General features: G+C 43.2%; 1 protein-coding gene across 4 annotated transcripts; it reads right to left on the reverse strand.

The window, feature by feature from the left end:
* Positions 1-3,238: 3,238 nt before the first annotated feature.
* mlip (muscular LMNA-interacting protein) lies at positions 3,239-19,373 on the reverse strand. 4 transcript variants are annotated; one of them, XM_028988018.1, is made up of 13 exons: positions 19,034-19,373; positions 18,676-18,879; positions 15,409-15,534; positions 13,943-14,062; positions 11,548-12,822; positions 11,229-11,300; positions 9,486-9,569; positions 9,336-9,419; positions 9,196-9,255; positions 8,849-8,899; positions 8,549-8,593; positions 8,295-8,423; positions 3,239-3,936 (listed from the first exon to the last, which is right to left on the reverse strand). In XM_028988018.1, the coding sequence occupies exons 2-13, from the start codon at positions 18,703-18,705 to the stop codon at positions 3,706-3,708; spliced, it is 2,307 nt and encodes a 768-aa protein (XP_028843851.1). In that variant the 5' UTR covers positions 18,706-18,879; positions 19,034-19,373; the 3' UTR covers positions 3,239-3,705. The 4 variants fall into 4 exon arrangements, with proteins under 4 accessions (XP_028843851.1, XP_028843849.1, XP_028843852.1 ...); XM_028988016.1 differs by having other exon boundaries at positions 18,676-19,373; XM_028988019.1 differs by lacking the exons at positions 18,676-18,879; positions 19,034-19,373 and adding an exon at positions 16,288-18,652.
* Between the last annotated feature and the right edge of the window lie 4,942 nt (positions 19,374-24,315).

A 24,315-nucleotide genomic window follows, 5' to 3' on the forward strand; every position in this document is an offset into this window, starting at 1 on the left:
AATGCATTTACATTTACAGCATTTATCAGACGCCCTTATCCAGAGCGACTTACAATCAGTAGTTACAGGGACAGTCCCCCATGGAGACACTCAGGGTTAAGTGTCCTGCTCAGGGACATGATGGTAGTAAGTGGAATTTGAACCTGCGTCTTCTGGTTCTTAGGCGAGTGTGTTAATAATATGTTATAACATATTTCTATTGACTAATGCGGTAATCATATGATAAGATTGATTTACAGCTGTCACAGATAATGCAGATAATGTTGTGTTGAAATATGATCAATAAAGTGACTTTCGTACCTGGAATCCCTCTCGGGATACTGGGATACCGATATTAGCCGGAAAATCGGTGTTCCTACAGGTTTAGGCGACGTGAAAAGGCAGGTCCCACAGGTATTCAGCCATTTTGTCCGAGAATCCGGAGGAGGGGTGTCACCTTTCGTCCTCCGTGACAAAAGGTTTCTGCACCTTGAGCAGGCTGCATCACTTCGGCCTTTTGTGAGAGGAAAGCCCCGCACCGGAGACACCATCTGTGGTCGTGGGTTTGGTGAGAAGTAATGATGCAGCTTTACTGTCTTAAAGCCTGACACGTTTACAGAGAAGGTCCTGCTGAGGCCTTTTTATTTTTCAGGTAACTCTTCCCAAGACTGATAGGAGGATATTTGATCTTTTTTTAGACTCACAAAACACTGTTGATTTTTTTTGATGGCACTGCATCTGGTGTTAGTAGCTGGTCCCCTCCCCTGTACACAGGGCGTGTCCGCCACCCGCCACCATTCATCTCCAGAGGTCTACTCCCGTCTACACCCGCAGGAAAAATCCCCCTCTCGTCGTTCTGCTGGGTGAAGTGCGCTAGAAGACGCCGTCCGCAGCATCCTTGTGACTTTCTTGTCTCTTTTGGTTCCGGAAATGTCTTGTTTTTGCCTGGGCCACCATATAGGGCTAACGGTGATTTTTCAGAATAACCTGTGACGTGAAGGATCTGAAACGGCTTCGAACACGCTGGCCGTGTTCAGCAATGCTTTACTTCAAACATTTGCAAAATAGCATTTCCCTAGAGGAGCAAATGAAACACCTCGCACCTTTAGTGGATTTGCATCATGGCTGCTCACAAATGAAACAACGGACCTTCTGGTAACATCTGGGTCCCATGCCTTTATTTTGCTGCTTTGGTCCACTCTCGTGAATAAATGAAGGTGGCTGCCTGCAAAAACAGACACTTCTTGGCCACTGAGTTACATAAAAAAAGAATTAATTTCCTATTGGAAGACTAAGATTGGCTCTTCAGCATCAATATATCATGCAGAGTTGAATATATATTTGGTATTTACATTTATATTTAAGGCATTTGGCAGACGTCCTTATCCAGAGCGACTTACAAAATGCTTCCATGTTACCATCGATGAAGTGATCGATTCTGGTTCACTAGGACCCCCAACTATGAATACTCTTGTTGATTTACACCTTTTCATTTAAAGTATATCATGAAATTACGTAGCCATTGCAGAGTGTGGAATGATCCGTCATAGTAATGAAATATTTAGCATGTGTGCATGTATTCACACAAATATTTTATGCAGCAAAAAACAAGGCTGGCAGAATCGAGAATCAAAAACATATGTAGACTTAGCTAAACTGATACATCCTATCCAAAACCCCTGAGAAGAGCATTAAGAAATTTGACAAATCCTCAAGACTGTCTTTGCATTATGTATTTCTGTTCTATCCTGGGGACATCGGCAGAACTTGGACGTCTTCCTAGAAAGCAGCAGCGGTGACAGTCGTTGCATAAATGCATCACAAACCAGACATTACCAAAATAACAAGCACTTAAAACACAAAGCATGATTCTTAAAGTTGAACTTCCATACGTGGATTGGTACCCTGCATCCAAGATGCCGACTCTGAACCCCTGTATAGAACCTAGGTATAGAAAATGGATGGTTGGATGTGTTTCATATTTTAAGCCCAATATGGATGTGTTATATATAGATCTGTACCATTTTTGACATAATTGTACACTAAGCAGATTGTACATAATTATATATCGTTTGCACATGTCCATTGTACATAATTATATGTAGTGTGTATTATCTTATTTTGAAAAATTGAAATTAGACTGCTAATTAAATATTCAACTGTACATTTTTGTTGACTTGGTTTGAGTCGCTGTAAAAATCACAAAAAAGTGATTAGAGTTGATTGGGGGTGAAAATCCAAGTCCATTTATAATGCATCCATTCTCAAACAGTGTAGATATTGTGGTGTTAGCTCTTCTTTAGAATAATTATTTATTAAGATAAAGTACTTTTATGTCACAATTGTACACAACACTGTTATAGATAGTGGAAGAAAACATTTAAATTAAGGCTTAATTGGTGCTGAGGTTGGGAATGAAGCATGGGATGATATTTGATAAGATAAGATCAACCTTTATTAGTCCCACAAGTGGGAAATTGCAAATTTGGTTCAATTTACAAGACTGCTTTACCACTAATAAAGCAAAGGAATAACAATTTAAGGAAAATCACAGACTATACATTACCGCAGTGAGATGACATGGAGGTCTTGAGCAAACTGTTTATTAGATTGCGTGCACGGTCACACTTTTTGGATGTCCTTGAGGGTATATTCGGTCAGACAGTGACAATTTCTCCTTCATCATTTTTCAAGATTTCACTGGTTTCATGTCGAATTCACCCAAATCAATTAGCTCTTGCAATTCCTTTATTAATGTGGGTGTCAGCGGGTAAAGTGTGTTTGTACCTTATCAGCCTTTTTACAACCTGTTCAGGACCTGATTGTCTGCAGAAATCACCGGCGGTGTCATATGGCTTGGCATGGGGACAGTGGAGTCCTTGTGTTTTTATGTACTGTTGCAATGGTTTTCTTTAACTTTCATTTAATTGCTCACCCATCTGTAAACGTCTGGTAGTTTGTGTTGTTTTGTGTGGTTTATGATGTTTCTGAGCTACTTTTGAAAGTGAAGTGATTGCCATTGTGATACACTGCAGCACAACACACGGTGCACACAACGAAATGTGTCCTCTATATTTAGCCGTCACCCTTGGTGAGCAGTAGGAGCTTTACTCAGTGGCACCTTGGCGGATTGGAATTCGAACCAGCAACCTTCCACTTCCTTAACCACTAGGCCTCCAGTGCCCCAACATTATATTACCATACATTATTCCTTTTAATAGAACACCATAAGAAGATAAGCCAACCATGAACAGCAAAGAATTCTGGATGGGGCTTTATTAACTCATGCATTTCTCTTTCTTGTCATAAGCGTTTATTAATTTATTAGACCCACCAGTGCACAGGACTTCCTAATTGCTGCTCATTTAGAACGTGCATCAACAGTTCAAAAGGCTTATCAGCGCTTCTCCACTGACAAAACCCACACAGGAAGCATAACCCAGATTTTTTTAATGAAGGGGTTACATTCCCACCACATTAATAATCAGACAATGAAGAGAAGGCAAAGGAAAAATATGTCATTCAAATTATTGTATATTAATATTAATATTATTTAATTATTTCAAACATCTTTATTTTCCTAGTTTTGTAAAAGTATGCCTACCCCAATGCAATCAAGCTTACTCTTATTCATATAAAATGAGAAAACTGTATCTGTTTTTTCCAATTTCTGCAGTGATCTTTATCACAGTGCGTCTTGCAAGTTCACCGTTTCCTCCTATCAAGCTAAACGTGAGTCTCCTGCAGCTCCATTTTCTCCTCTGTGGGATTAAGGGATGGTGGCGGCGCTCGATGAAAATCCATCTCCTCTGCCTGCGAGTGAATCCCTGGCTGGCTGGTTATGTGCAGCGCTGGAAGTCTGGCGTCTCGGGGAGGTGTCCTCTCATGACACCCTGTCTGGCACCCAGGGCTTCCCTCGCCACCATTTCCAGGTCTGTCCAGACTTGTGGTAGAGCACTGCAAACAATTATTATACAGTTTAAAAATGCAGCAAAGTAATAAGATTCTTATGGATCAAAATGAAGAAAGACAATTTAACATTATTGGGATTTCCTGAGTTTTTTTTTTTTTGCACCAGAAACCATTATTCAGCTAACACACCTGAGGGCCTAGGAAAATATCTATGAAATAGGTATGTTATAAACCTTTAAGATTTTCTAAATCTAACCTGCATTTTTAATAAAATAAAAGCATTTCTTGCTTGTGTGGACCAAATGTAATGTTTTCCTACCCCTTTTGTCTCATTAAAGGACATTCAATATCAGACATATGCAGATTTATCACTTAAGAACAGTTTTGGGGATTTTTCCTAATGCCCTGGACATTATCCGTTGGATTTTTCATGCACAAGATTTCACCACATGGCAACGTACTGATCCGAAGAAGAAAGACGGAATGCAGCGCACATGAGATTTCTCTCTCTATCTTTCTAATCAGCGGATGGCGTGTTTCATTTGAGCCTGGCGCTCCATCTTTCCCGTCGCCGCTGTGCAAAGACCACTTCATCAGAACCACTCAGTCTCTGGGGAGCAGGTACCCCAGCCTGCTAACCGGCTTTACTTTCCGAGGATAGAGCCTGTGAGCGCATCAAGCTGAGGGGTTAATCTGAAGTTCGAACTAAAATTCATTTTTATCAAATTACCGGCAGTTAATAACAGATGAGAACTTAATGAATATGAGAGGGGAGAAAATAATCGGCACTTGATGTTAAAATTCACTCTTTGGTCTAACATTGTGACCGCTGAAAGTAGAATTGAATTGCAACCTTCTGGATGATCAGTGTATAATTTACTCATCACATTTAGAATCTCCGAGTGCCGCTGTATCGCTTGTCACAAACCAACATCTGTTAATTTGTAGATTTATTCATTTAACAAATTGGCAGTCAAACCAATCATGCCGATTCTGGGCATGGAAACCATGATGCTCAGGAAATCAAAGCAGCCATCTGTTAAAAAAATATGTTATGACAAATATAATGCTCTATGTGGGTGGAGTAATTCCTTCACAGCACTCAGGATCGTGGGTGGAGCCAGGGGGTGGCTTTGGGGGTTCAAGACCCAAAACCACCATCTGTGCAGACATACTCACAGCATGAATGTTAAGTATGAATAATATAGCATAAAAAAAATCACATATTTTAAATCGCTGTGCACCACCACCCGCTGTAACGCAGTTAAATAACGCTTTTTGTGGCTATACCTATTCTTTTCAGTTAAAAAAAATTGACAAGTCTATGGTTACCACATTTCTAGTTCATATTTACTGCCAAGAACGTTGCAACGTTCACTGTCAAAAAACACCTGAGATTTTTCTCCAGCAGACCACCTTCCTCAAGGTGTCACGTTTTATTGAAATCGTTATAATCAACTTATAATCACTGCTTTAATAAGCCCTCTCCTCCATCTTCAGGACGGTTTCAGTGTGCAGCCAATTGTGTATATTTGTGAGCGTTTGCAGCCTTTGTTACTCTGACTTTCAACACAGTTGTACGGCGAACTCCATGTGAACTTGGTGATGCTTTGGAGCACACATGCCGGTTTCCGGTGAACTCGAAAGACCCTGCTGAGGTAAACTCACCAGGGCCCAGCAAGGCATAATAACTGAGGAAGAAACTAAGAAAAGATGATGGGAAGGTTTGCGCTGCCCTTGACAATTGCAGATGGGTAAACAATGCACAGTTGTTCACAGTTTGAAGGAGCTTATTCCTAATTAAAAAGATAAAGGTTAGGTAGCTGGAGATAATATATGGTCACAAAACAGAAGACCACAATGTCCCAGGTTCAAACGCCACTTACTACCTTTGTGTCCATGAGCAAGACACTTAGTCCTGAATGTCTCCAGGGGAGACTGTCCCTTTAACTACTGATTGTAAGTCACTCTTGATCACTCTTTGAGGATACCAGTGGCCAACCCAACAAGGGATCTGTGACTAATCAATTGTTTGAAATATTGGGGGAATGCCCATTGTAGGATGTACCTATGCCAATTAAGATTGTATTTAAATGCCATGGTGGGCCGGTGTGTACAAACCACCTACCACAGTAACCAGAACTTGCAATCATACAATTGCAGATGTGGAAGGGATCAAACACAGTCTGGCATAGAGCTGTAATTGGGCCTAAAAGCCCAACCCTATTCTGACACGACAAGTACAGCTTTTTAAAAGTCCGGGTTTCTTCGCATGCTATGAGCGCTAGAGTAAAAGGAAAAAGAAAATGAGCAGGTTTACAACATAATCACTGGCCTCCATTTCTCCTCTTCAGCATTCATTTTCACCTGACAGCGGTAGGCAAATCAAATTAACATGTCATAAAACCAATTTACCACATGCGAAACACTTTTACCAATCGGTAAACAGATTGTTTAGGCTCTGGCCAAGAAATACAGCTGTAGTATGGCCTGAATTATTCATTGCTATATGTGTTTATTAATAACTATTTAGGTCTTGTGTGCTGTGTTAACTTGCCTGAGTTGCATGTATGTTTTCAATGAATGCATCAATTATCAGTGCAGTGCAGTAACATTAAAGTTTTTCACGTTGTTTTTGGCCTTCACCCGCATCCTTACCTCCACCCCGGCCCAATTAAACACCTTCCAGATGCATGTCCTAGTTATATTGCTTTTGAGAGTGACGTAAAACACTCAAGAAGCACTTTCAATGACAAAGGCTTATGGGTGACTGGAGCAATTCGTTTCTGGAAATGAATGACTCTGAGAGGCTTTTAATGAATTTTGGATAACAATGCTGTGATGGCACTTGCTGCGACTTTCCCGGTCACCGATTGTGCAAAAGCCACTTAAAATAAGAACCGTGTTTAGGTTGTCAACCCGCTGGCATTTCTCTGATCGCTGCTTTCTAAAAGTACACAGTGACGCCGCAAAGCCGGCATGTTTTGGTTCAATGAAAAATGGGCATGGAGACAAGCCAAAGAAAAACATATTCTTACAAGATCTGCACCCGACAGTGTCACATGAGAATATTATATAATATCATAGCGAGATGTTCGATGGTTCGATGGGACAGGCAGCATTGAAATTTTAGATTATTTTAATTTCGCAATGAACATAATGAGAACAACTAATGTATGAAACCAGAACCAGTTCTATTGTTTGAAAAAAGTATTCATAATGTTCCTGTGCTCTACCAATGCTCAATCTATGGGTTTCACCGGAGACACCTCAGTTCAGTCATGCAAAAGATCCATTTCCCATTGGCTGGAAACCTAACATCTGGTTCAAAAGGCACTTTCCCAAAATGGATTCTTCTCGTTTTATTTAATAAATCTTAAAGTAAACATTTTACAGGAATATATGAAGCTACGTACAGACCCCTGCGTCCCCATCACTAGCCAGTGCCAACAACCTCTCAGAGGTCCGCAGACAGAAATGAGAAGAGGCTGGCAAATACGATTTTCTGAGTGAGAGAACAGAGCTGATGGAGGATACGGAAATTGACAAGGAATCACATCGTTCTGGGGATAATAACCCAGAGGGATGCGGGAAATTACTTCACTGATGGCAACAGCGATTGCAGAAAAGAAAAAAATAGCGAGATTTACATTTAAAAAGTTTGACAGACGGCCTTGTCTAGACCAACTTACAACGTGCTTTCAGAATAGCATCAGTGAAAGTAATCAGTTCTGGTTCACAAGGACCACAACTATGAATACACAGACCACAGCCAACACTCGGTTTACCCCAGTGATTCTTAATTAAAGGCACCTCGATTCAAAAAAGGTCAAGTAACATGTCAATAAATCTGACATAGCAAGGCAGGGTGCAACCGACGGTCCTCATCTTCTGACCAGTCGCTGAAGTGATCCCCTGCGCTGCAATGCTGGGCTTTAGCCACACATGACTGGAGTGAAAAAATGTTTCTTGTTCATCATTCTCTGTATTGACAGTCTCCAGCAGGAGGTGGGTTCAATCCGAGCTGTTCAGAGCAAATGATACACACACTATTACATTCTTTTAACCTTTCCTCTGACCTGGAAGAATAGCTGTCATAGTAATATCCCTAAAAAAAATATATGTTCAATTATAATGCAAATTGTGTCTCTGAGATGTGGGCTTCGGCTGACTCTTATACGATGGATTGAAGTTTACATTTACATTTACAGCATTTACCAGACGCCCTCATCCAGAGTGACTTACAATCAGTAGTTACAGGGACAGTCCCCCTGGAGACACTCAGGGTTAAGTGTCTTGCTCAGGGACATGATGGTAGTAAGTGGGATTTGAACCTGGGTCTTATGGTTCATAGGCAAGTGTATTACCCACTAGGCTACTACCACCCTCTAAGTAATGCTCACCTTGCCCCAGCTGTTCTGAGTCAGTTCATCTAGGAATCTGTTGAAAGGGTTTGAATGATACTTCTCTTCGTCCATCTCATCAGCCAATGTCAGGGTCGGGGTCAGAGGTCGTATAACCCCCGGCTTAGTCTGAACAACCAATATATCAAAAATGAGGAAAGTTGACAGCTCCGCTGTGTTGTTTTTTTAAGATAGAGGAGACAAAACACAAGCGGTCTGAATAAGCAATGGCTATGAACTGTGGTGACACCCACCAGAGTGCTTTGGTTGGAGCTGGGAGGTTGCAGGTGGTTGGCGGCCTGTCAAATAAATATTGATAAATGCCCTGATGCCCACAGTAAGGTGTACACAGGAATATTTCATCAATATTTCATCCCGTTCATCCTCTGCCTTTGTGCCAAATAACTGTGGAGTCCGATTGGCAAAAGACATCTTTTGGCAAACAAATGTCAAGTGAATATTCAATGAATCCGTGTAATCAGCGAGTAACCACTGATTAAATTGAGTAGACCAACAAGATTGGTACATGTCCCACTGAATCCCTCACTACCTACATATTTTGTTTCCCGTCCGGCTGATCCCGGTGAGGACTTTGGTGCGTATTGCTGCATGAATCAAGAAAAACACGTAAAAATTAAACAAAACCTTACAAAAGGCCCTGATCTAACACACACACACACACAATATATAATTATTAAATAATTTGGTGCGTAACAGGAACATAGGAATCTGAGCACTCAAGGCTTCTTGATATGACATAATGACGTCAGAAGTCAAAGTCAACTTTTGTCGTCATCTCACCATTTACAAGTGCACAGAGAGACAAGATTGCGGAGATTCACAGTGTGCAAAGTCATATGAGATAACCAGGTTTCCACTGTGACACATAACAATTTCCTACCTTTGTTGTCTTGGGCTCTGGGGACCCCATGGGAGGCATAGGACTGCGGATGGACCGGCACTATATATATATATAAAAATTACATTTAAATACAACATGTACCAACGCACTCTCATTTTAAAAAAGTGTAATAAACACACCAGTGGGGCTGAGTCCTCAAGAACTTCATCTATTACTGCATAGAGCTCTTCCGACTGTGCTCGGAGCTGGGCTGGTGTGCACATCTGTTAAAAAAATAGAATGGTGAGCAGCAGACGTTGGCACGGACCATTGTGATGTAAGGGCCGTACCTTTGCATGTGTGTCCCCTTCCATTTCCAGGTCATCAGCAGGATCCAGTGGATTCTTCTCATTTTCCACTTCTTCATCAATAGCCTGTGAAGAGGAATGTAGTCATGTTTTAGACCAGTAAATGATGATGGGACCTTTTCAGAACTGATCCACATGAATCATTGGGGTAATGTCTGTCTGCACTGTGGAGGTGTTTCCTCAGGATAAATCCCAACACAGTGGACAGATGTACCCTCTGGTGCTTTTTATTTCTCTGCCAATTTGTTAGGGTAATAACAGCACACCCACAAAATTGTGTGGAAATAAAGAAAGCATGGGCAATGTTGCCAGGCAACCACATGAAATATTAGTATTTAGACTGGATGGTTGCGTCAAGTTGCCAAACGATGATGCAGATGATCAAAGGTCTCTAGATTTACAGACCTCAGACAGACAGTCTGAGAACCATCATGTTGTGGGTAATTAGTCAATTGGCTTGATAGAGTTACCTTGATAGACTTAACGCTATGTAGCCTTGAAAATACTCATCTTGTGTCAACCCACACAGCTTTACCACAACTGGTATATCCTGAAGTGTATCTGACAGTTTAATTCATATGCCAGCAGTCAAGCGGGAGGCTAGCAGCCGTCGTACCTCTTTAGAGAGTACAACGTAATTATAATTAAAGGTGTGATGCTCAAGTGCCACTGGGCTAAAACTGTTTATTAGGTCCTGATCACTCCCCCTGTCGATCTTTACATGTTACTGCTGCGTCTTCCTTTTGTTTCTGTGTGTTTCAGGGCATTTTGCTGTAACCCATCACCGACGTGGCATGACAAAGGGAAGGTTCGCAATTAACATGACCATCATCGAGAAAACACTCATAATTGCATTATTCAATAAATAATAATGCAATATCGAGAGGGGTGAGAACCATATGTGCATGTACAATATTTTTCTTTACAGGAGAGCGAACAAAAAATTCTGAGTTGATTTCGTTTTTTTATAAACTCAATCATTTGATCACATTAATGACAGTACACATAGTGAAGAATATTTTACATTTTCTTATTTTCTACATTCTTACAAATTATTGTTGCCACCAACTGCTTCTGTGGGATCGTCATGAAGTCATTTGTTAATTGTTTAATAACTTTAACAATACATTATTAAGAGCTTATTCATATTCTTTTGACTGCAGAAAAATACAATTTAAGCATTTCCACTTTGGAAGTTTAATGGTGTGTTTTTTGAGTCAAGATTCTACCCTGATGCAGTTTGACTAATTATCAAATTACAGAGCTTAAAACGCATGGCAACTCAATTAATGGAAAAACATATTCCTGAGTGGACGTGTCCAGGATGAAGTGTAATTATGATACCATTATAAAGGATGGGGCAGTGGGGGCCTAGCGGTTAATGAAGCGGCCCCGTAATCAAAATGTTGCCGGTTCGATACTTGAACTGCCAAGGTGCCACTGAGCAAAGCACCGTCCCCACACACTGTGCCACCGGGCGCCTGTCATGGCTGCCCACTGCTCACCAAGGGTGATGGTTAAAAGCAGAGGACACATTTCGTTGGGTCACCGTGTGCTGTGCTGCTGTGTAGCACAATCACTTTATGTGTTGTGAACACTCTGTCATTAGTGAAAGTGACTAGTTGTGACATGTGACACACCACAGCACAGCACCCAGTGCACACATTGATTCTCTACATTTCCTTAGGGCAGCGTGTGGGGACGGGATTTGGTTAATAGTCTCACCTGCTGCTCCAGCAGAAGGGTGTTCGTGGGTATCGCAGCAAGCACCTTGTAGGCCGATCTTATCTTGTGTGGCTGCAGAGGACAACAAAGACAATTTTATTGACAGCCATGAACTCGGTGACACACGGTGACACAGTCCTGCTGCAGCCTGACATCTGAACTCCAGTTCCAGGAGACAAGCAAGCGGCAAACATTCTGAGTGCAGAACGAAACGAAACCCCGCATGACCTTCACACAAGGGGGCGAATGCCCGTGACAAACGCTCGTCTCTCGCGTCCCCCGTCCACCGTGGCATGCAGACGGCCAGCATGCAGGGTACCTGGCTCTTTTTATCCGCGCCTCCGCTCTTTGGGGTCGGAGAAGGCGTGGCGGAGAGCGAGAAAGAGGGCGACGGGGTGAGGTCGCGGCTGAGTGAAGGGCAGGGGGCGGAGGGGCCGGACTTGGGAAGCGGGGAGGTGCGGTAGGAGGGTCCGTGTGGGGGCGACCGCCTGTCGGTTTTGTGGGCGAGCCCGGGCTGCTGCTGAAAGGCCGTCGGGCCTTCTGCTCCGCAGCAGGAGGCGTAGGAGGGCTTCGGTGACAGGGACCGCAGCTGCGAGAAGGACGTGTAGATCCGCGGCTTGGGAGCCGGCGACACGTGGAGCTCGGCACCGACTGGCCTGGGAGGGGGTGCCCGGTGATCGGTGGGAAATTTTAAGGAAGCCCGAAGCTTCATGGCCGTGGATTTCAGGCTGTGCTCGGGGCTTGTGCGGCTGGACCAAGAGCACTTGGAGGGTTCGGGGGGTGGAATGGACGAGGACTCCAGGAGCTTTTTGGTGCACTCCAGCAGCGGCGTCTCTCTGTGGCAAGATCTCGGAGGCTTTTTGGCATCTGAAGGGTGCCCTCCTGGAACGCCAATGGAGACCGGGGGCACCTGAGACGCCGCCGAGCACCCAGCGCAGCCCGCCACGCTGACGGGGCTGATGGGCCAGCAGGGCGAGTACGGCCGCTGCACAGAGGACGAGAGGACGGGCAGGCGGCCCTTCCTGAGGATGGCGGTCAGGAGGGACAGTTGCGTGGGTGGCAGCCTGTGTTTGGTGGCTCGGGGCGACGCGGGGCAGGGAGAAGGTGCCGGGCTGTTGCAGCAAGAGGTGGAGCAGGAGGACGACATCCTCGCCAAAGTGGAGCCGGGAGCTAGGCAGTGGCGCCGCACCCTCACCAAGGCGGGCGAAAACGCCCCCGACCTCACGGACGAGCACGGGGACACTGCGCGGCTGAACGGGACGGGCGAGGGCCCGGGGGACAGTAAGAGCGACCCTGGCCACCCTTTGTTCCGGTCCCAGCACTCCGAAAGAATGGACTCCCTTGACGAAGCCAGAGAAGCGAGCAGGTCCACCGAGTTAGCGGGACTGAGTCCCTCGTCCGTCTCTGGCTCCAAACAGCGACTCTGGCATAAGTCGGGGCCAAAGGACGACTCCTGACACCCGGGCCCCGAACTGGCGCCAGTTTCCGAAGACGCCGGGCTTGAGATGCCCGGGGGGAAGAGTTTGTTTTTTCGGGGAGCAGTGACAGGAACGGGGAGTGGGGCTTGGACTGTTGGATCAGAGGTCAGTTTCAACTGAGAAGAGAGATGAGAGAAAGATGAAATTTCCTACACAGTGAACAGGATGTTGAACAGGAAATTGATCAGAACAGCAGACTGGTCGCTTGCTGCATGCATTCAGTAAAAATCCCTTATGAACTAGTGCTGTGCAACACACGCTTTCTGACTTTTATTTGATTTTACAGAAATTATTCATTTATAGCACTCCTTTATTTGTATGTATGTATTGTTGAGAGATAAACTGATGACGGACTGAAATATATTTGAAGCAGCATAAAGGAATACGTTTTAAACATTCGTTTAAATCTGAAAGATCATGAAAATCATTAAGTATTAAAACTGAGCTGAGAGCGCACTGAGACAATTTCTCAGCTGTAAATTACAACTGAATGTTGGCAGTTTAATTGGACCAGTTCAGTCATATATGCTTGAATTGCCAAAGTCAGAATTCGATTCACAACCAAAGAGCAACCTCACAATCAACCTCGTTCCTCTCAGTCTGCTACAGAACGGCAAGTGTTTCTTACAATTTAGAAAAGGCGGAAACATGTCTTTCTGACTAGCATAGCCTAGCCATATACAGTTACATATAGATAAACCTAAAGTTAGATGTAGATAAATCTATTAGATAATTATACCAATGCAAAACCTATTTTGTCACTTTACTAGGCAGTTAATAATAATAATGTTTAATAATGACAGCAAAACCACTGCTGCTCATGCTAATCTAGCTTTTAAAGTGTTCGGGCCGCGTGGTTATCATTGAGCGACGATTTAGGGCCCCAAAAAAATCTACGAAAATTAGGAAAAACTGTTAAAAGTGGTTTAACTCCAGTAGTATTTTCACATGTTTTCATCAATCTAAATCTCTGTATGTCCTGTAGGGGGTTTTGAATGTTAATGTTTTTTGGGTCTTGGTTTAAGGTGTCAGACGTGTTGATGAATTGCGTTGCCCCTAGACTCTGGGGTAAAAAGGCGGGTCCTTCTCCTCATTTCGGTGACCTGCCACATCATTTACCGAGACCCCTGCTGTTGACTGTAATATATCTCATTCCATGTCATTCATTATGCAGCACATCAAGGGCGAACCCCAATAGATCAGCGATGAGATTGTGAACGCCACGAATGACCTTACCTTAGTGTTTGGCGGGTGAATGTGCGACTCTCCAAACTCCTCCTCAGAGTCTCCGATGTAAACAAACTCAGCCTTGTAAATCCCCTCATCAGTCATGGTCTCATCTGGTGCTTGTGAATTCTGCCGTAGGGACAGGACAGACACATTTTCACTGGGGACACTGTGTAAAGTACATATAGGCCCCTGTTAATGATGTCATAGAAAACTGATAGTTAAATTGCTGACTAGAATATCATTTAGAAATATTATCTAGATATCGTTCAACTGAATTTGAAATTGCTGCTTTTGGCAACCACACAAGGATGATATGAAATGTATATGATTTGTATACAGATCTAAATGAACACGTACCTAGTATAGAGATCTTATTAATTTTATATATATTCTGCACTTTCCAGTATTCACTGGATGTTTTCTGCCTTTCAGTATGTTTAAAATGCCTAGTGCACATGCATGTGCAAATTCCCAGGTCCCCAACTAGCTACATGGCTCATTTGTATAATAGCAAGCATGCTGGACGTGCTACCAAGATGCCTCGTACATGGGATTGCTATTGCACTGCTCAGATGGTTGAGTGACATGATATTTACAGCTGCTGCAAACATGTCAGCTCATGAAATAACAGGGCTATAGAATCCAGGGGTGGAGGACACTGTGTCTGGCGGGCGTCAAGAAGCTTGCCTTACTATTTATTACTTTTCATTATTGGTTGTAGTGCTAGGCCCGATCACTTAAAATTAATGCAAATTAAGATTCTTAACGTTATCATAGCATGTTTTATTGATGTCTATTTAGCGGTGGTGGAGATAAATGGTCCACCCGGCCTCCCTCATGTCCATGCTTTTATCAAGGGCTTTTCAATGCACATTCAATGGAGGTGGCAATTATAGAGCACACACCACCTGAGGGGGTAGTGTGTGTCCGATCGCTTCGCTCCATTGATAATTAACGTCACACAGACGTTTTGCCAATCATTTTATGTGCTGTACCCACCTGAATACCAATCTCCATATTTCTCTCCTGATTTGAGGGCGTTTTGACCTTCTCTTGTAAAAATGTACCACACCGCAACATTAATCAAATACATATCTCACAACGTGTAATTTTTGTAGTTATTTTCAGTAGGGTTGATATAAATGATGTCTACACACGGTCAGAAATGAACAGAATTGCTGCCTGGGTAAAAAGGCAATGTTTGTCTGTAAGTGAAGCTCAATCAACAACCACAATCAACCCATATTCACCAATGTTATAGCAGATTTAATTTACTTCATTAGTTTTATTCATTCTAATTGAACATTTAAATACAATTATACTGAATTGCAGATTGTTGTATTATAATTACAAAAAGGTATCAATTATTTACTTATTTTCATAGAGGGCAGTGGGATTAATAATTAAAACATAATTAAAGGTGAGGGGCTTCTTTATTTCACATTATGAAATAATGTGACCAGACTCCGTACCTGGTTTGGTTTGTTTGAAGACTGTCCACTTCCTGTCACTTTATCAATGTGATTTGTTGAAGGCAGCTTCTTCAGCATTGGCACGAAGGTAAAGGAGTTAAGCTTGGTTGACGCTACCGCAGTTACCTGTTTCGGATAATAAATTACTCTTTAGCACAAAAAGCACATGACATCACTCTCAGAACTTCACAAAAAAAACCCTATTCAAGCACATTTTTAAAAGGTTTAAATGGTTGTCATCACTCTGTGAAAGGCCAATCAGGAGTGTCAATTACAGAATGAATCAGCAACCTGGAACATCACTGGCATATTATGTCCCATCATCATTCATTTGGCATCTTCAATATTGCAATTTCATGCAAAAATTTTGGTGTTAAATTTCAATAGATGACGATTAGTATTCGCCCTCAGTGTTCACTCAGCTCAACTGGGACATTTTTTCCTATCTCAACATTCTGCTAATGTTCCACCAAAATTGTATAAAACTCTTAATTATGCTCAATTTAGACCTATTCTGTAGCTTTTACATTTGTTTTGGGAGCAAAATTTACTAAAATAATGCAACAAGAGCAGTTTTACCTCATGTGATGACCTCAGGACTGCTGGCTTCATGAAGTAACCCAACATGAATGTTATAGTCTTGTGCTCAAAATGACTTTAAGGGCGAATACTAAATGGAATGTACTGGAACAGAAGCCCTATTCAGCCCTACTAAATATGTAGGAGGGGGAACTGGAAAAGACTGACTACTAACAATTGTTGGCGGAGGACAAATATTCATGAAAAAAATTGCTGATGTTCAGTTCAATTTTATTGTCAGAACATGCTTACATTTACATTTACAGCATTTATCAGACGCCCTTATCCAGATCGACTTACAAGCAGTAGATACAGGGACAGTCCGACCCTGGAGCAACTTAGGGTTAAGTGTCGTGTTCAGGGACACAATGGCAGTAAGTGGGATTTGAACCTGGGTCGTCTGGTTCATAGGCGAGTGTCTTACCCACTAGGCTACTACCATTTCCTAATGGAAATGCATTCCTGTATTTTTCTTAAAGCAGTGTGTTGTTTATTTGTAGGATGAAACTTGACAAAACTAAAATAAAGATACTTATTAGTAGCTATGTTAATTAAAAGTAAAGGGATATTAACTATCAATTCAAATTACACAAAAGTATGCGGGGAAAAAAAAGAGATTATCTTATCTTGACTCTCACCACCTGGAATACAGTTGAGTGGATAGCTGTGACTGGTTTAATATTTAGACCAATAAAGTGGCACTCAATAAAATTGCTTATTTTTCAGGGCCACAGGTCCCATTTTAGTGTTTTGTGATGATCCTGACATTCAGTAGACTCAGCCCCAAATAATAATTAGGCCCTTTGAGGGAACGTTCTGACCCTCAGTCTGGTTACAATGCTCTTGATGGCGATGATGTTGTAAGCAGGATCAAGAATTTGAGCACATTGTGAAGCTAGATGATGCTAGGGTCAGAGCATCACCAGAATAGCAGGTCTTGTGGGATGGCTCTGGTCTATGGAAGGTTAGTATCTACCAAAAGTGGGTCCAAGGAAGGGCAGCCAGTGAATTGATGACCGGGTCAGGGCCACTCAGTACTCATTAATGCCTGTGGGGGGGCGTGGTTCAGTCCCAACGAAGAGCTACCATAGCACAATAAAAACCTTCATGCTGGTTATGATAGGTGAAGGTATCAGAACAAACAGTGCGGCACAGCTTGCAAAATACACATAGTTCCAGATAGACACTATAAAGGAAAACATAAAATTATGTATTATAGTAAACTATAATATGCTCTTCTATTAAAATGCTGTAGTAAGCTATGTGTAAAAAAGAACCCTTGGCTATTCACTTCTGGTCACACATTTCTACACATGTTGCAGATCAAAAAAATTAGAATGTGCATAACAAAAACCATCGGGTCAACCTGTTAAAAACATAGCATATTGCAGCAGACAGTTGCTTCCTACTGAAAAAAAACCTATTCAGGTGGCAGATGTGGTAATTAAGCTCAGTGGGAAACTTCTTAATGACAATTGGCACGCCCAATTAAGCAACGTGCACCGAGAGGCAACAGCAAGTGTCTGGTATCCAATGGGGGACAGCGCGGGGGGCCGTTCTGTCTCGTGCAATTTGCCTCCTGTGCAGGTTCAAGGTAATGCGTCTGAATCCTTTTCAGTGGAAAACACCACGCCATTTAAACAAGGCCGGACACTCTCCCGCCTCTAGTGGACGTAAAACAATAGAAACATCTTTTCAGACCCCTCAGTGGCGCTAAGTGTGAGAGAGAGAGCACCTAATTGCGGCTTCCACAGCAGCATCAGCGGAACAAAGCTAATTAATCTGTCACCATGTATAGCTAAATTCCACCAAAACTGCCTGCAAACCAGTAAGTAGGCGTATTTGATGGTGTTTTTTTGGTTGCTTGTTTAAACCGGTTGGTTGATGGATGACATGTCCCCAACCATCCAAGTTCCCCCAGTCTCAGCTCTCAACCACTGAATTGAGGATCACTTCTCGGACCCTTTGATTTCGCAACGAATTAGCTGCCTTAGCATGAAAAGTGAATGCGGACACCACAGAGGAGCCACCCCCTTCTCAAAACCATTACTCCTTCAGAGACACGTGCTGTTTACGCCTTTGTTTGGTTTCTATGGTGACATGGAGCGAAGGTAAACAGAGCCGCTGTGAAAGGTCATAGTGCGTATTTCCCACTTTGCCAGTAAGAGTTACTGCTGAGGTCCCCCTGTCCCCAAAGATCAGGTTACCCGCGGCGGTAATGGGCGGGGACCGCGCTGTTTATCCTGTCTACCTCAAAACAAAACAAAAAAAAAGTACATCAAAATACTTCACGCTTGTGTCATGCAGCATTTTCATTCTGGGCGGTTCCATTTGTCACTCGAAATTGCTTAACAACCATCTCTGACGCCAAGCGGCAGTGGCAGAACAACACCAAAGTACAATTTGGGGCTGGACGATGGATAAAAAAAAAATTAAATACTGTGTTTAGATTTGTTGAGCACATTTTTGATGAAATGTGTGATGATTTGTTCTAGAAGCCCAATTTCAAGAACATCTTAATACACTATAATAACACAGTTCCAACTGTACAATGAATGCTGTGGCTTATAACACTGCAGAATTGAGCAGTAATATAGTGTAAAGCGTTTTATTCTGGACGCCAGCCGTCTGATCTTGACAGTGCCCTTTACAACGCAACCAAAATTTACGGATAAACCAGGTCCTTACCTTTCCCAGGTTCCCATTAAAATGCTCCATGTTCACGTTCTGGCCAAGATAAGCGTCTTATGGGGCCGAGATGAGCTCCTGTCTACCATACTTCTCAGCTACCTCAGGAGAAGTTCAGCACATAGCCGCAAAGACCGCACACGGAGAGAGAGTTTCCATTTTTAGATCCTCAAAGCCACGAATAGCATAGAGACACCAGGCGGCCTGCAAAGCACCGATAACAACGATGATTACACAGTCAATATCTGTGGGCTTTCCGGTGTCTGGCGTCCAGCAACTTTTCCCGTTTCAGCTCCGCTGCGGCCGTTGGGAAACACTGTTTTTACTGTGAAGGCCTCCGCGGGGGTCGCCGACTTACCGTTGGTGGCAGAGATCAAATGCCTCGAATGCTAGTCAGTGCATCCAGAAATAACAACTCCGCCGCATGCTCGCCGCACTCAGGAGACGTTCCACACTCACACAACATGCACTGAAATGCACCCAAAGCACCCGACAAGGCAGCGAGACCTTTACATAAAAAATTATAGTAATAATCATTCCAATTTAGGGTTTTTTGAGAGAATTCTGGGAAGGCTGACAATGCAATGAATCCAGTTTAAAGTGGAATTTGTCAATTTCTCAGGTCTCGGGATGGGATGCAGGCAGTCCAGAAAGTCCCAGGTTCAAACCCCACTTCCTATCATTGGGGGGACTGTCCCTGTAAAGGTCCTGGATGTGGGGGGGTAGGGGGGGAGTCTATTTACATTTAAAGCACTCGCACACATAAAATGCTGCGCCCCAGAAAATAGCTCGACTTGCATCAAAGTACAAATTTACATAAAAGTAAGCTTGTCATGTTCTGCTCGTAGTGTTGAGTTCTGTCAACTTATTCCCACCCAAAAAAAATGCAGGTAATTAAAGTGCTAATTAGGCATACGTGCAAAAGATACGAGGAAGCCACTCTGAAATCCTGTTTGGTTTCCAGAATTTAAAAAGCGTATTGCTGAATATATTATGCAGTCACTTCTTATTTCACACCATATCCTCGCGGAGGAACATGTCCAAATGTTCGCAGGCATGAATGAGGGGGATTTAATTACTTACCAAGGTGATGGTGACCTGAAAACGAACAGTTTTTGGTCTTATAAAACATTTACATTTAAGGCATTTGGCAGATGTCATAATCCAGAGCAATTTACATCGTGCTTCCATGTCACCATGGATGAAGTGATCAATTCTGGTTCACTAGGACCCCCAAATATGAATACAATCTTTTTATTCACTCTGTTCCAGTATCTATACAGAAGTCAGACAAGAAGAAGGTTACAAGTTCATCTAAATATTCTCTTAAGAGGAAGGTGTTGAGCTGCCGTGTGAAGGTGCTCAGTGACTGAGCTGTTCTGACCTCGAGGGGAAGTTCATTCCACCACCGAGGGGCCAAGACGGAGAAGAGTCTAGATGAGCGTCTTCCTTTTACCTTCAGAGATGGAGGGACCAGGCGAGCAGTACTGGAGGCTCGGAGTATACGAGGTGCAGTGTGAGGTGTAATAAGGCCTGTGAGGTAGGATGGTGCTACTCCATGTTTGGCTTTGTAGGCCAGCATCAGTATTTTGAACCTGATGTGTGCAGCTACTGGGATCCAGAGGAGGGAACGTAGTAGAGGGGCGGTGTGGAGAACTTGGGAAGGTTGAAGATCAGAATGCTGCTGCATTTTGTATGTAGGGTGGTAGTAGCCTAGTGGGTAACACACTCGCCTATGAACCAGAAGACCTGGGTTCGAATCCCACTTACTACCATTGTGTCCCTGAGCAAGACACTTAACCCTAAGTTGCTCCAGGGAGACTGTCCCTGTAAATACTGATTGTAAGTCGCTCTGGATAAGGGCGTCTGATAAATGCTGTAAATGTAAATGTATGAGTTGTAGAGGTCGGATGGAACATAGTTGTAGACCAGCTAGAAGGGATTAGAATGTGATTGAGATTACTAAGGACTGAACCAGTATCTGGGTGGCCACCATATAATAAACATTGAAACTGTGATGTCTGTGATATCGGTTTGAACTCATTCAGTCCAACATCTGGAGTTATAGGGACACAACAGGCTACTTCCCTAACAGTGTATTTAACTGCAGTGTTATGTGTTTGTATTATAGATATATTGCTAGTCTTTACCTGTAGATAAAGCTGACAGCATCCGTGATGCAGCCTGGATGCGGTGGCACAACTAGATCCAGTCCAGGCTCCGGGCACCGGGAGCAGCTACCGAACTGGGTCGAGCGGTGGAGAGGGCGGGGCCCAGTTAAAGGTCAGCGAGTGAAATTATGACTGTTTATAGTGGTGGCATTGCTCACAGGGCTTTTTTCATGCTGCTTACTCCTGCTGGGACATTGAGATCTGCGTCGGCTTGCATTCGCACAGTATCTCAGTACCGTTTGGTCCGCTCAACTAAGGAAACCAAACGCTCGCTATATGGTGTCATGAACTCTCTGAAGATGGCTGGAATGAATCAACAAGTTGTTCATTAACGAGATACTTTTGAATTGCTAATTGGTTCGTTCATTACAGATGTTTAAAAGCTGATAATTTAAGGTTTCTGTCGATGTATTGAGCGAATGCTGAACGTCTCTGCCCCGAAGCGATGGACTGTAGGGGGTCATGTTTCAACCATGGCAGCTCTTCAAAATCCAGAGAAACAAAACTCACATTTTAAATCAGCTTTTGTTTTGCACAAAATAACAACAAAAATATGAACAAGACTTTTGGGAACCCCCGTGTGCAGCCTGGCGCTTTTATGAATTCTGGCCGTGACACCTGCTCCGGTGGTGATCTACACTTCAAAAAGCGCCAGAGTGTTTACCATTCCGCACACACACCACGCACCCACCGCGGTGTCCCGAGCCCCACCCCCCACCCCGTAACCAAACGAGTGAAAGCAAAGCCGCGGAGCGGATGCTAATCACTGGCGGGCGCCACATTCCGCATGCCATCCACAGTTGCCTCTGTCCGTCTCGCCGCCGTCCCCATGGAGCCCTTCGTAGGGACAACAGAGCAGCCACCTCAATATGCAAGCAGAAGCCTGCAATAATAGCACTGGGTTAAGGTTCGGCCAGAAATAGACATTGCTTGATTATTGTCGCGCAGATGAGGGTCCTTCAGATAGACATTTGGTGGGTTGCTTGATGCATGATCATATTCGTTTTTATGAATGGCCAAAATAACGACGTTCTGGTTTGCATATTCTTGTCCCAGGATTATTGGCACTGAAGGCACGTGTGAAAAAGTTAATAAATACAAATCAGTCAGACATGGGAAGATGGATTTGCATTTGACAGCATACCGCAATGGATTAGCATTTTGCAATTGAATTAATTCACCCAAAGCTGATTAAAATCACATTTGAATCATTTCTTTTCACTGCTAGTGCTCCACCCAATGGCTCAATCCAATCAATTAAACCCACATTTAGCATTAAAGTATTAATAAAATTCCAAAGGGATGCTAAGTGTCCTTATCACCTACATAATGTTAATTGTTCCTTAAAATCAGTGAAGGTTTTGTACATTTTATGAATGCAAGTTATACTTTAGAAGGCCTGATCTTCACGTTTTATAGGGGAGCATTATGGCATTAAATATTACATGAGGTGAATATAATGAACTACAACAAAATCCATGGGCCTTGTTTACCTTGATCACCTCAGATGTCCTTAATGGAGGACGTTCCACAAAAAGAAGAACAATACAGATGGTGAGATATTTAAGAATGTTTATTGTGGTGGGGTGGGGTTTGTTCATATTCAGGCCTCTGCTATGATAATAAGATAAGATAAGATAAGATAAGATAGTCCCACAAGTGGAAAATTGCACTTGTCACAGCATAAAGTGGATAGAAGGTAAGAGCAGCAAAAAATAAATATGTATATGTATTTATCTACACAATGTACATTCAGCATCTACACAAAAATGTACAATGGATACACCTGTACAACCGGTTACTACCATGTGTGTGTTTGCGTGTCACTGTATTTTGGTTTGTCTGTGTGTGTGTGTGTGTGTGGCCAACTGTGAGGTCTTTGTTGTAGAGTCTGACAGCGGTTGGAAGAAAAGACCTTCTGAACCTCTCCTTCCCACATTGTGGGTGCAGCAGCCTGCCACTGAAGGAGTTTCCTGCATGGGGTGGGAGATGTTGTCCACCAGGGATGACAGCTTAGCCACCATTCTCCTGTCACTCACCACCTCCACTGGGTCCAGAGGGCATCCTAGAACAGAGCCGGCCCTCCGGATCAGCCTGTTCAGTCTCTTGCTGTCCCCAGCAGAGATGCTATTGCCCCAGCACACTACACTGTAAAAGATGGCTGATGCCACTACAGAGTCATAAAAAGACCCCTGTACTCCAAAAGACCTGAGCCTCCGCACCAGGTACAGCCTGCTCTGCCCTTTTTAATAGAGAGCATTTGTATTGTGAGTCCAGTCCAGTTTGTTGTTCAGATGAGCCCCAAGGTCCCTGTTGCTCTCCACAGCCTCAATGTCCATACCCTGGATGTTCAGTGGTTGCAGTGGAGGATGTTTGTGCCTGTGGAAATCTACCACTGTGGAAATCTATGCTGGCGGGTTTATGCTGAGTGTCCTGCTGAGGTCATCCACCATGCAAGCACCCAGGAAGTCCACCCTGCTGACTCTCTCAGTCCTTTCTGTGGACGCTCTAGCTCTACGATTGGCAGAATGGGGTGCAGTGTCTTGACATTGCAGAGAAACTGTTTAATAAAATATGTAGGTAAATATTATCTCCACCCAATTTTATTTCCTTTTCTAGCATCCTCAGCAGCTGGTTTATGTATATTTCTCAAATTGTAGAACTGAGTTTTCTGTACTAAATTATGTTTGCCAGTGTGAGAATAAGAATGGAAGATATAACAAGATTAATTAAACACAGAAAAAGATATGTGTTTAATAATAGCTTGTAATTGTACCTCGTAGAATTCTTTTCTGTTGAGAGGTTGTGAAATTCTACTGAACACATTATTCATGATTATCATTCATCGCAGTTAAGCTGTTATTATCAGTTTATTCAATTGTCACCCTTTTCAAACCGCATCTGTGACAGGCATCACGTTATGAACGGGGCGAAGCACAAACCGAACGCTCCATGAGCCAAATTGAGACAGAAACAGACATCTTCACTGATGACATGCGGTCAGAAAAACCGGGAGAACCGGCTGTTTATGACATGAAGAAAATGATTAAGGCGCGTGAATCCTGCGGCCTGCGCAGGGCTTATCTCCCAATCAGAGCGCCGGGCCTCGGCCGCGCCCAGCGCCGGGCTGTATGGGTAATTGGCGAGACGGGCTGGTGTGAAGAGTGGTATTGATGTCTGTGAGGTTTAAGCCTCAGAAGTCTGGCAGTATTTTTGGGGTGCTTTGATGATTTGGGCGCGCTCTGACTATTGTCGGGAATTTCGTTGACCTGAAAGTATTGACCTGACTTCTGTGTTGGGTGTGGGGAGTTTATAGGGCGCTACTGGAGATTTATTGGCCATCTGGCTTCATCTGCTTTGGACAACAGACTTTTATTTTGGAATTAAAAGTTAATATATTCTTGTCCTATGGGTCACAATGCTCTGAAAAAGGTTCCCCTTTTAAATTAACTCAAATGAATCACACTGA

This window comes from Denticeps clupeoides, chromosome 8 (assembly GCF_900700375.1).
Source record: "Denticeps clupeoides chromosome 8, fDenClu1.1, whole genome shotgun sequence".
In the NCBI taxonomy this organism is placed as follows: Eukaryota; Metazoa; Chordata; class Actinopteri; order Clupeiformes; family Denticipitidae; genus Denticeps; species Denticeps clupeoides.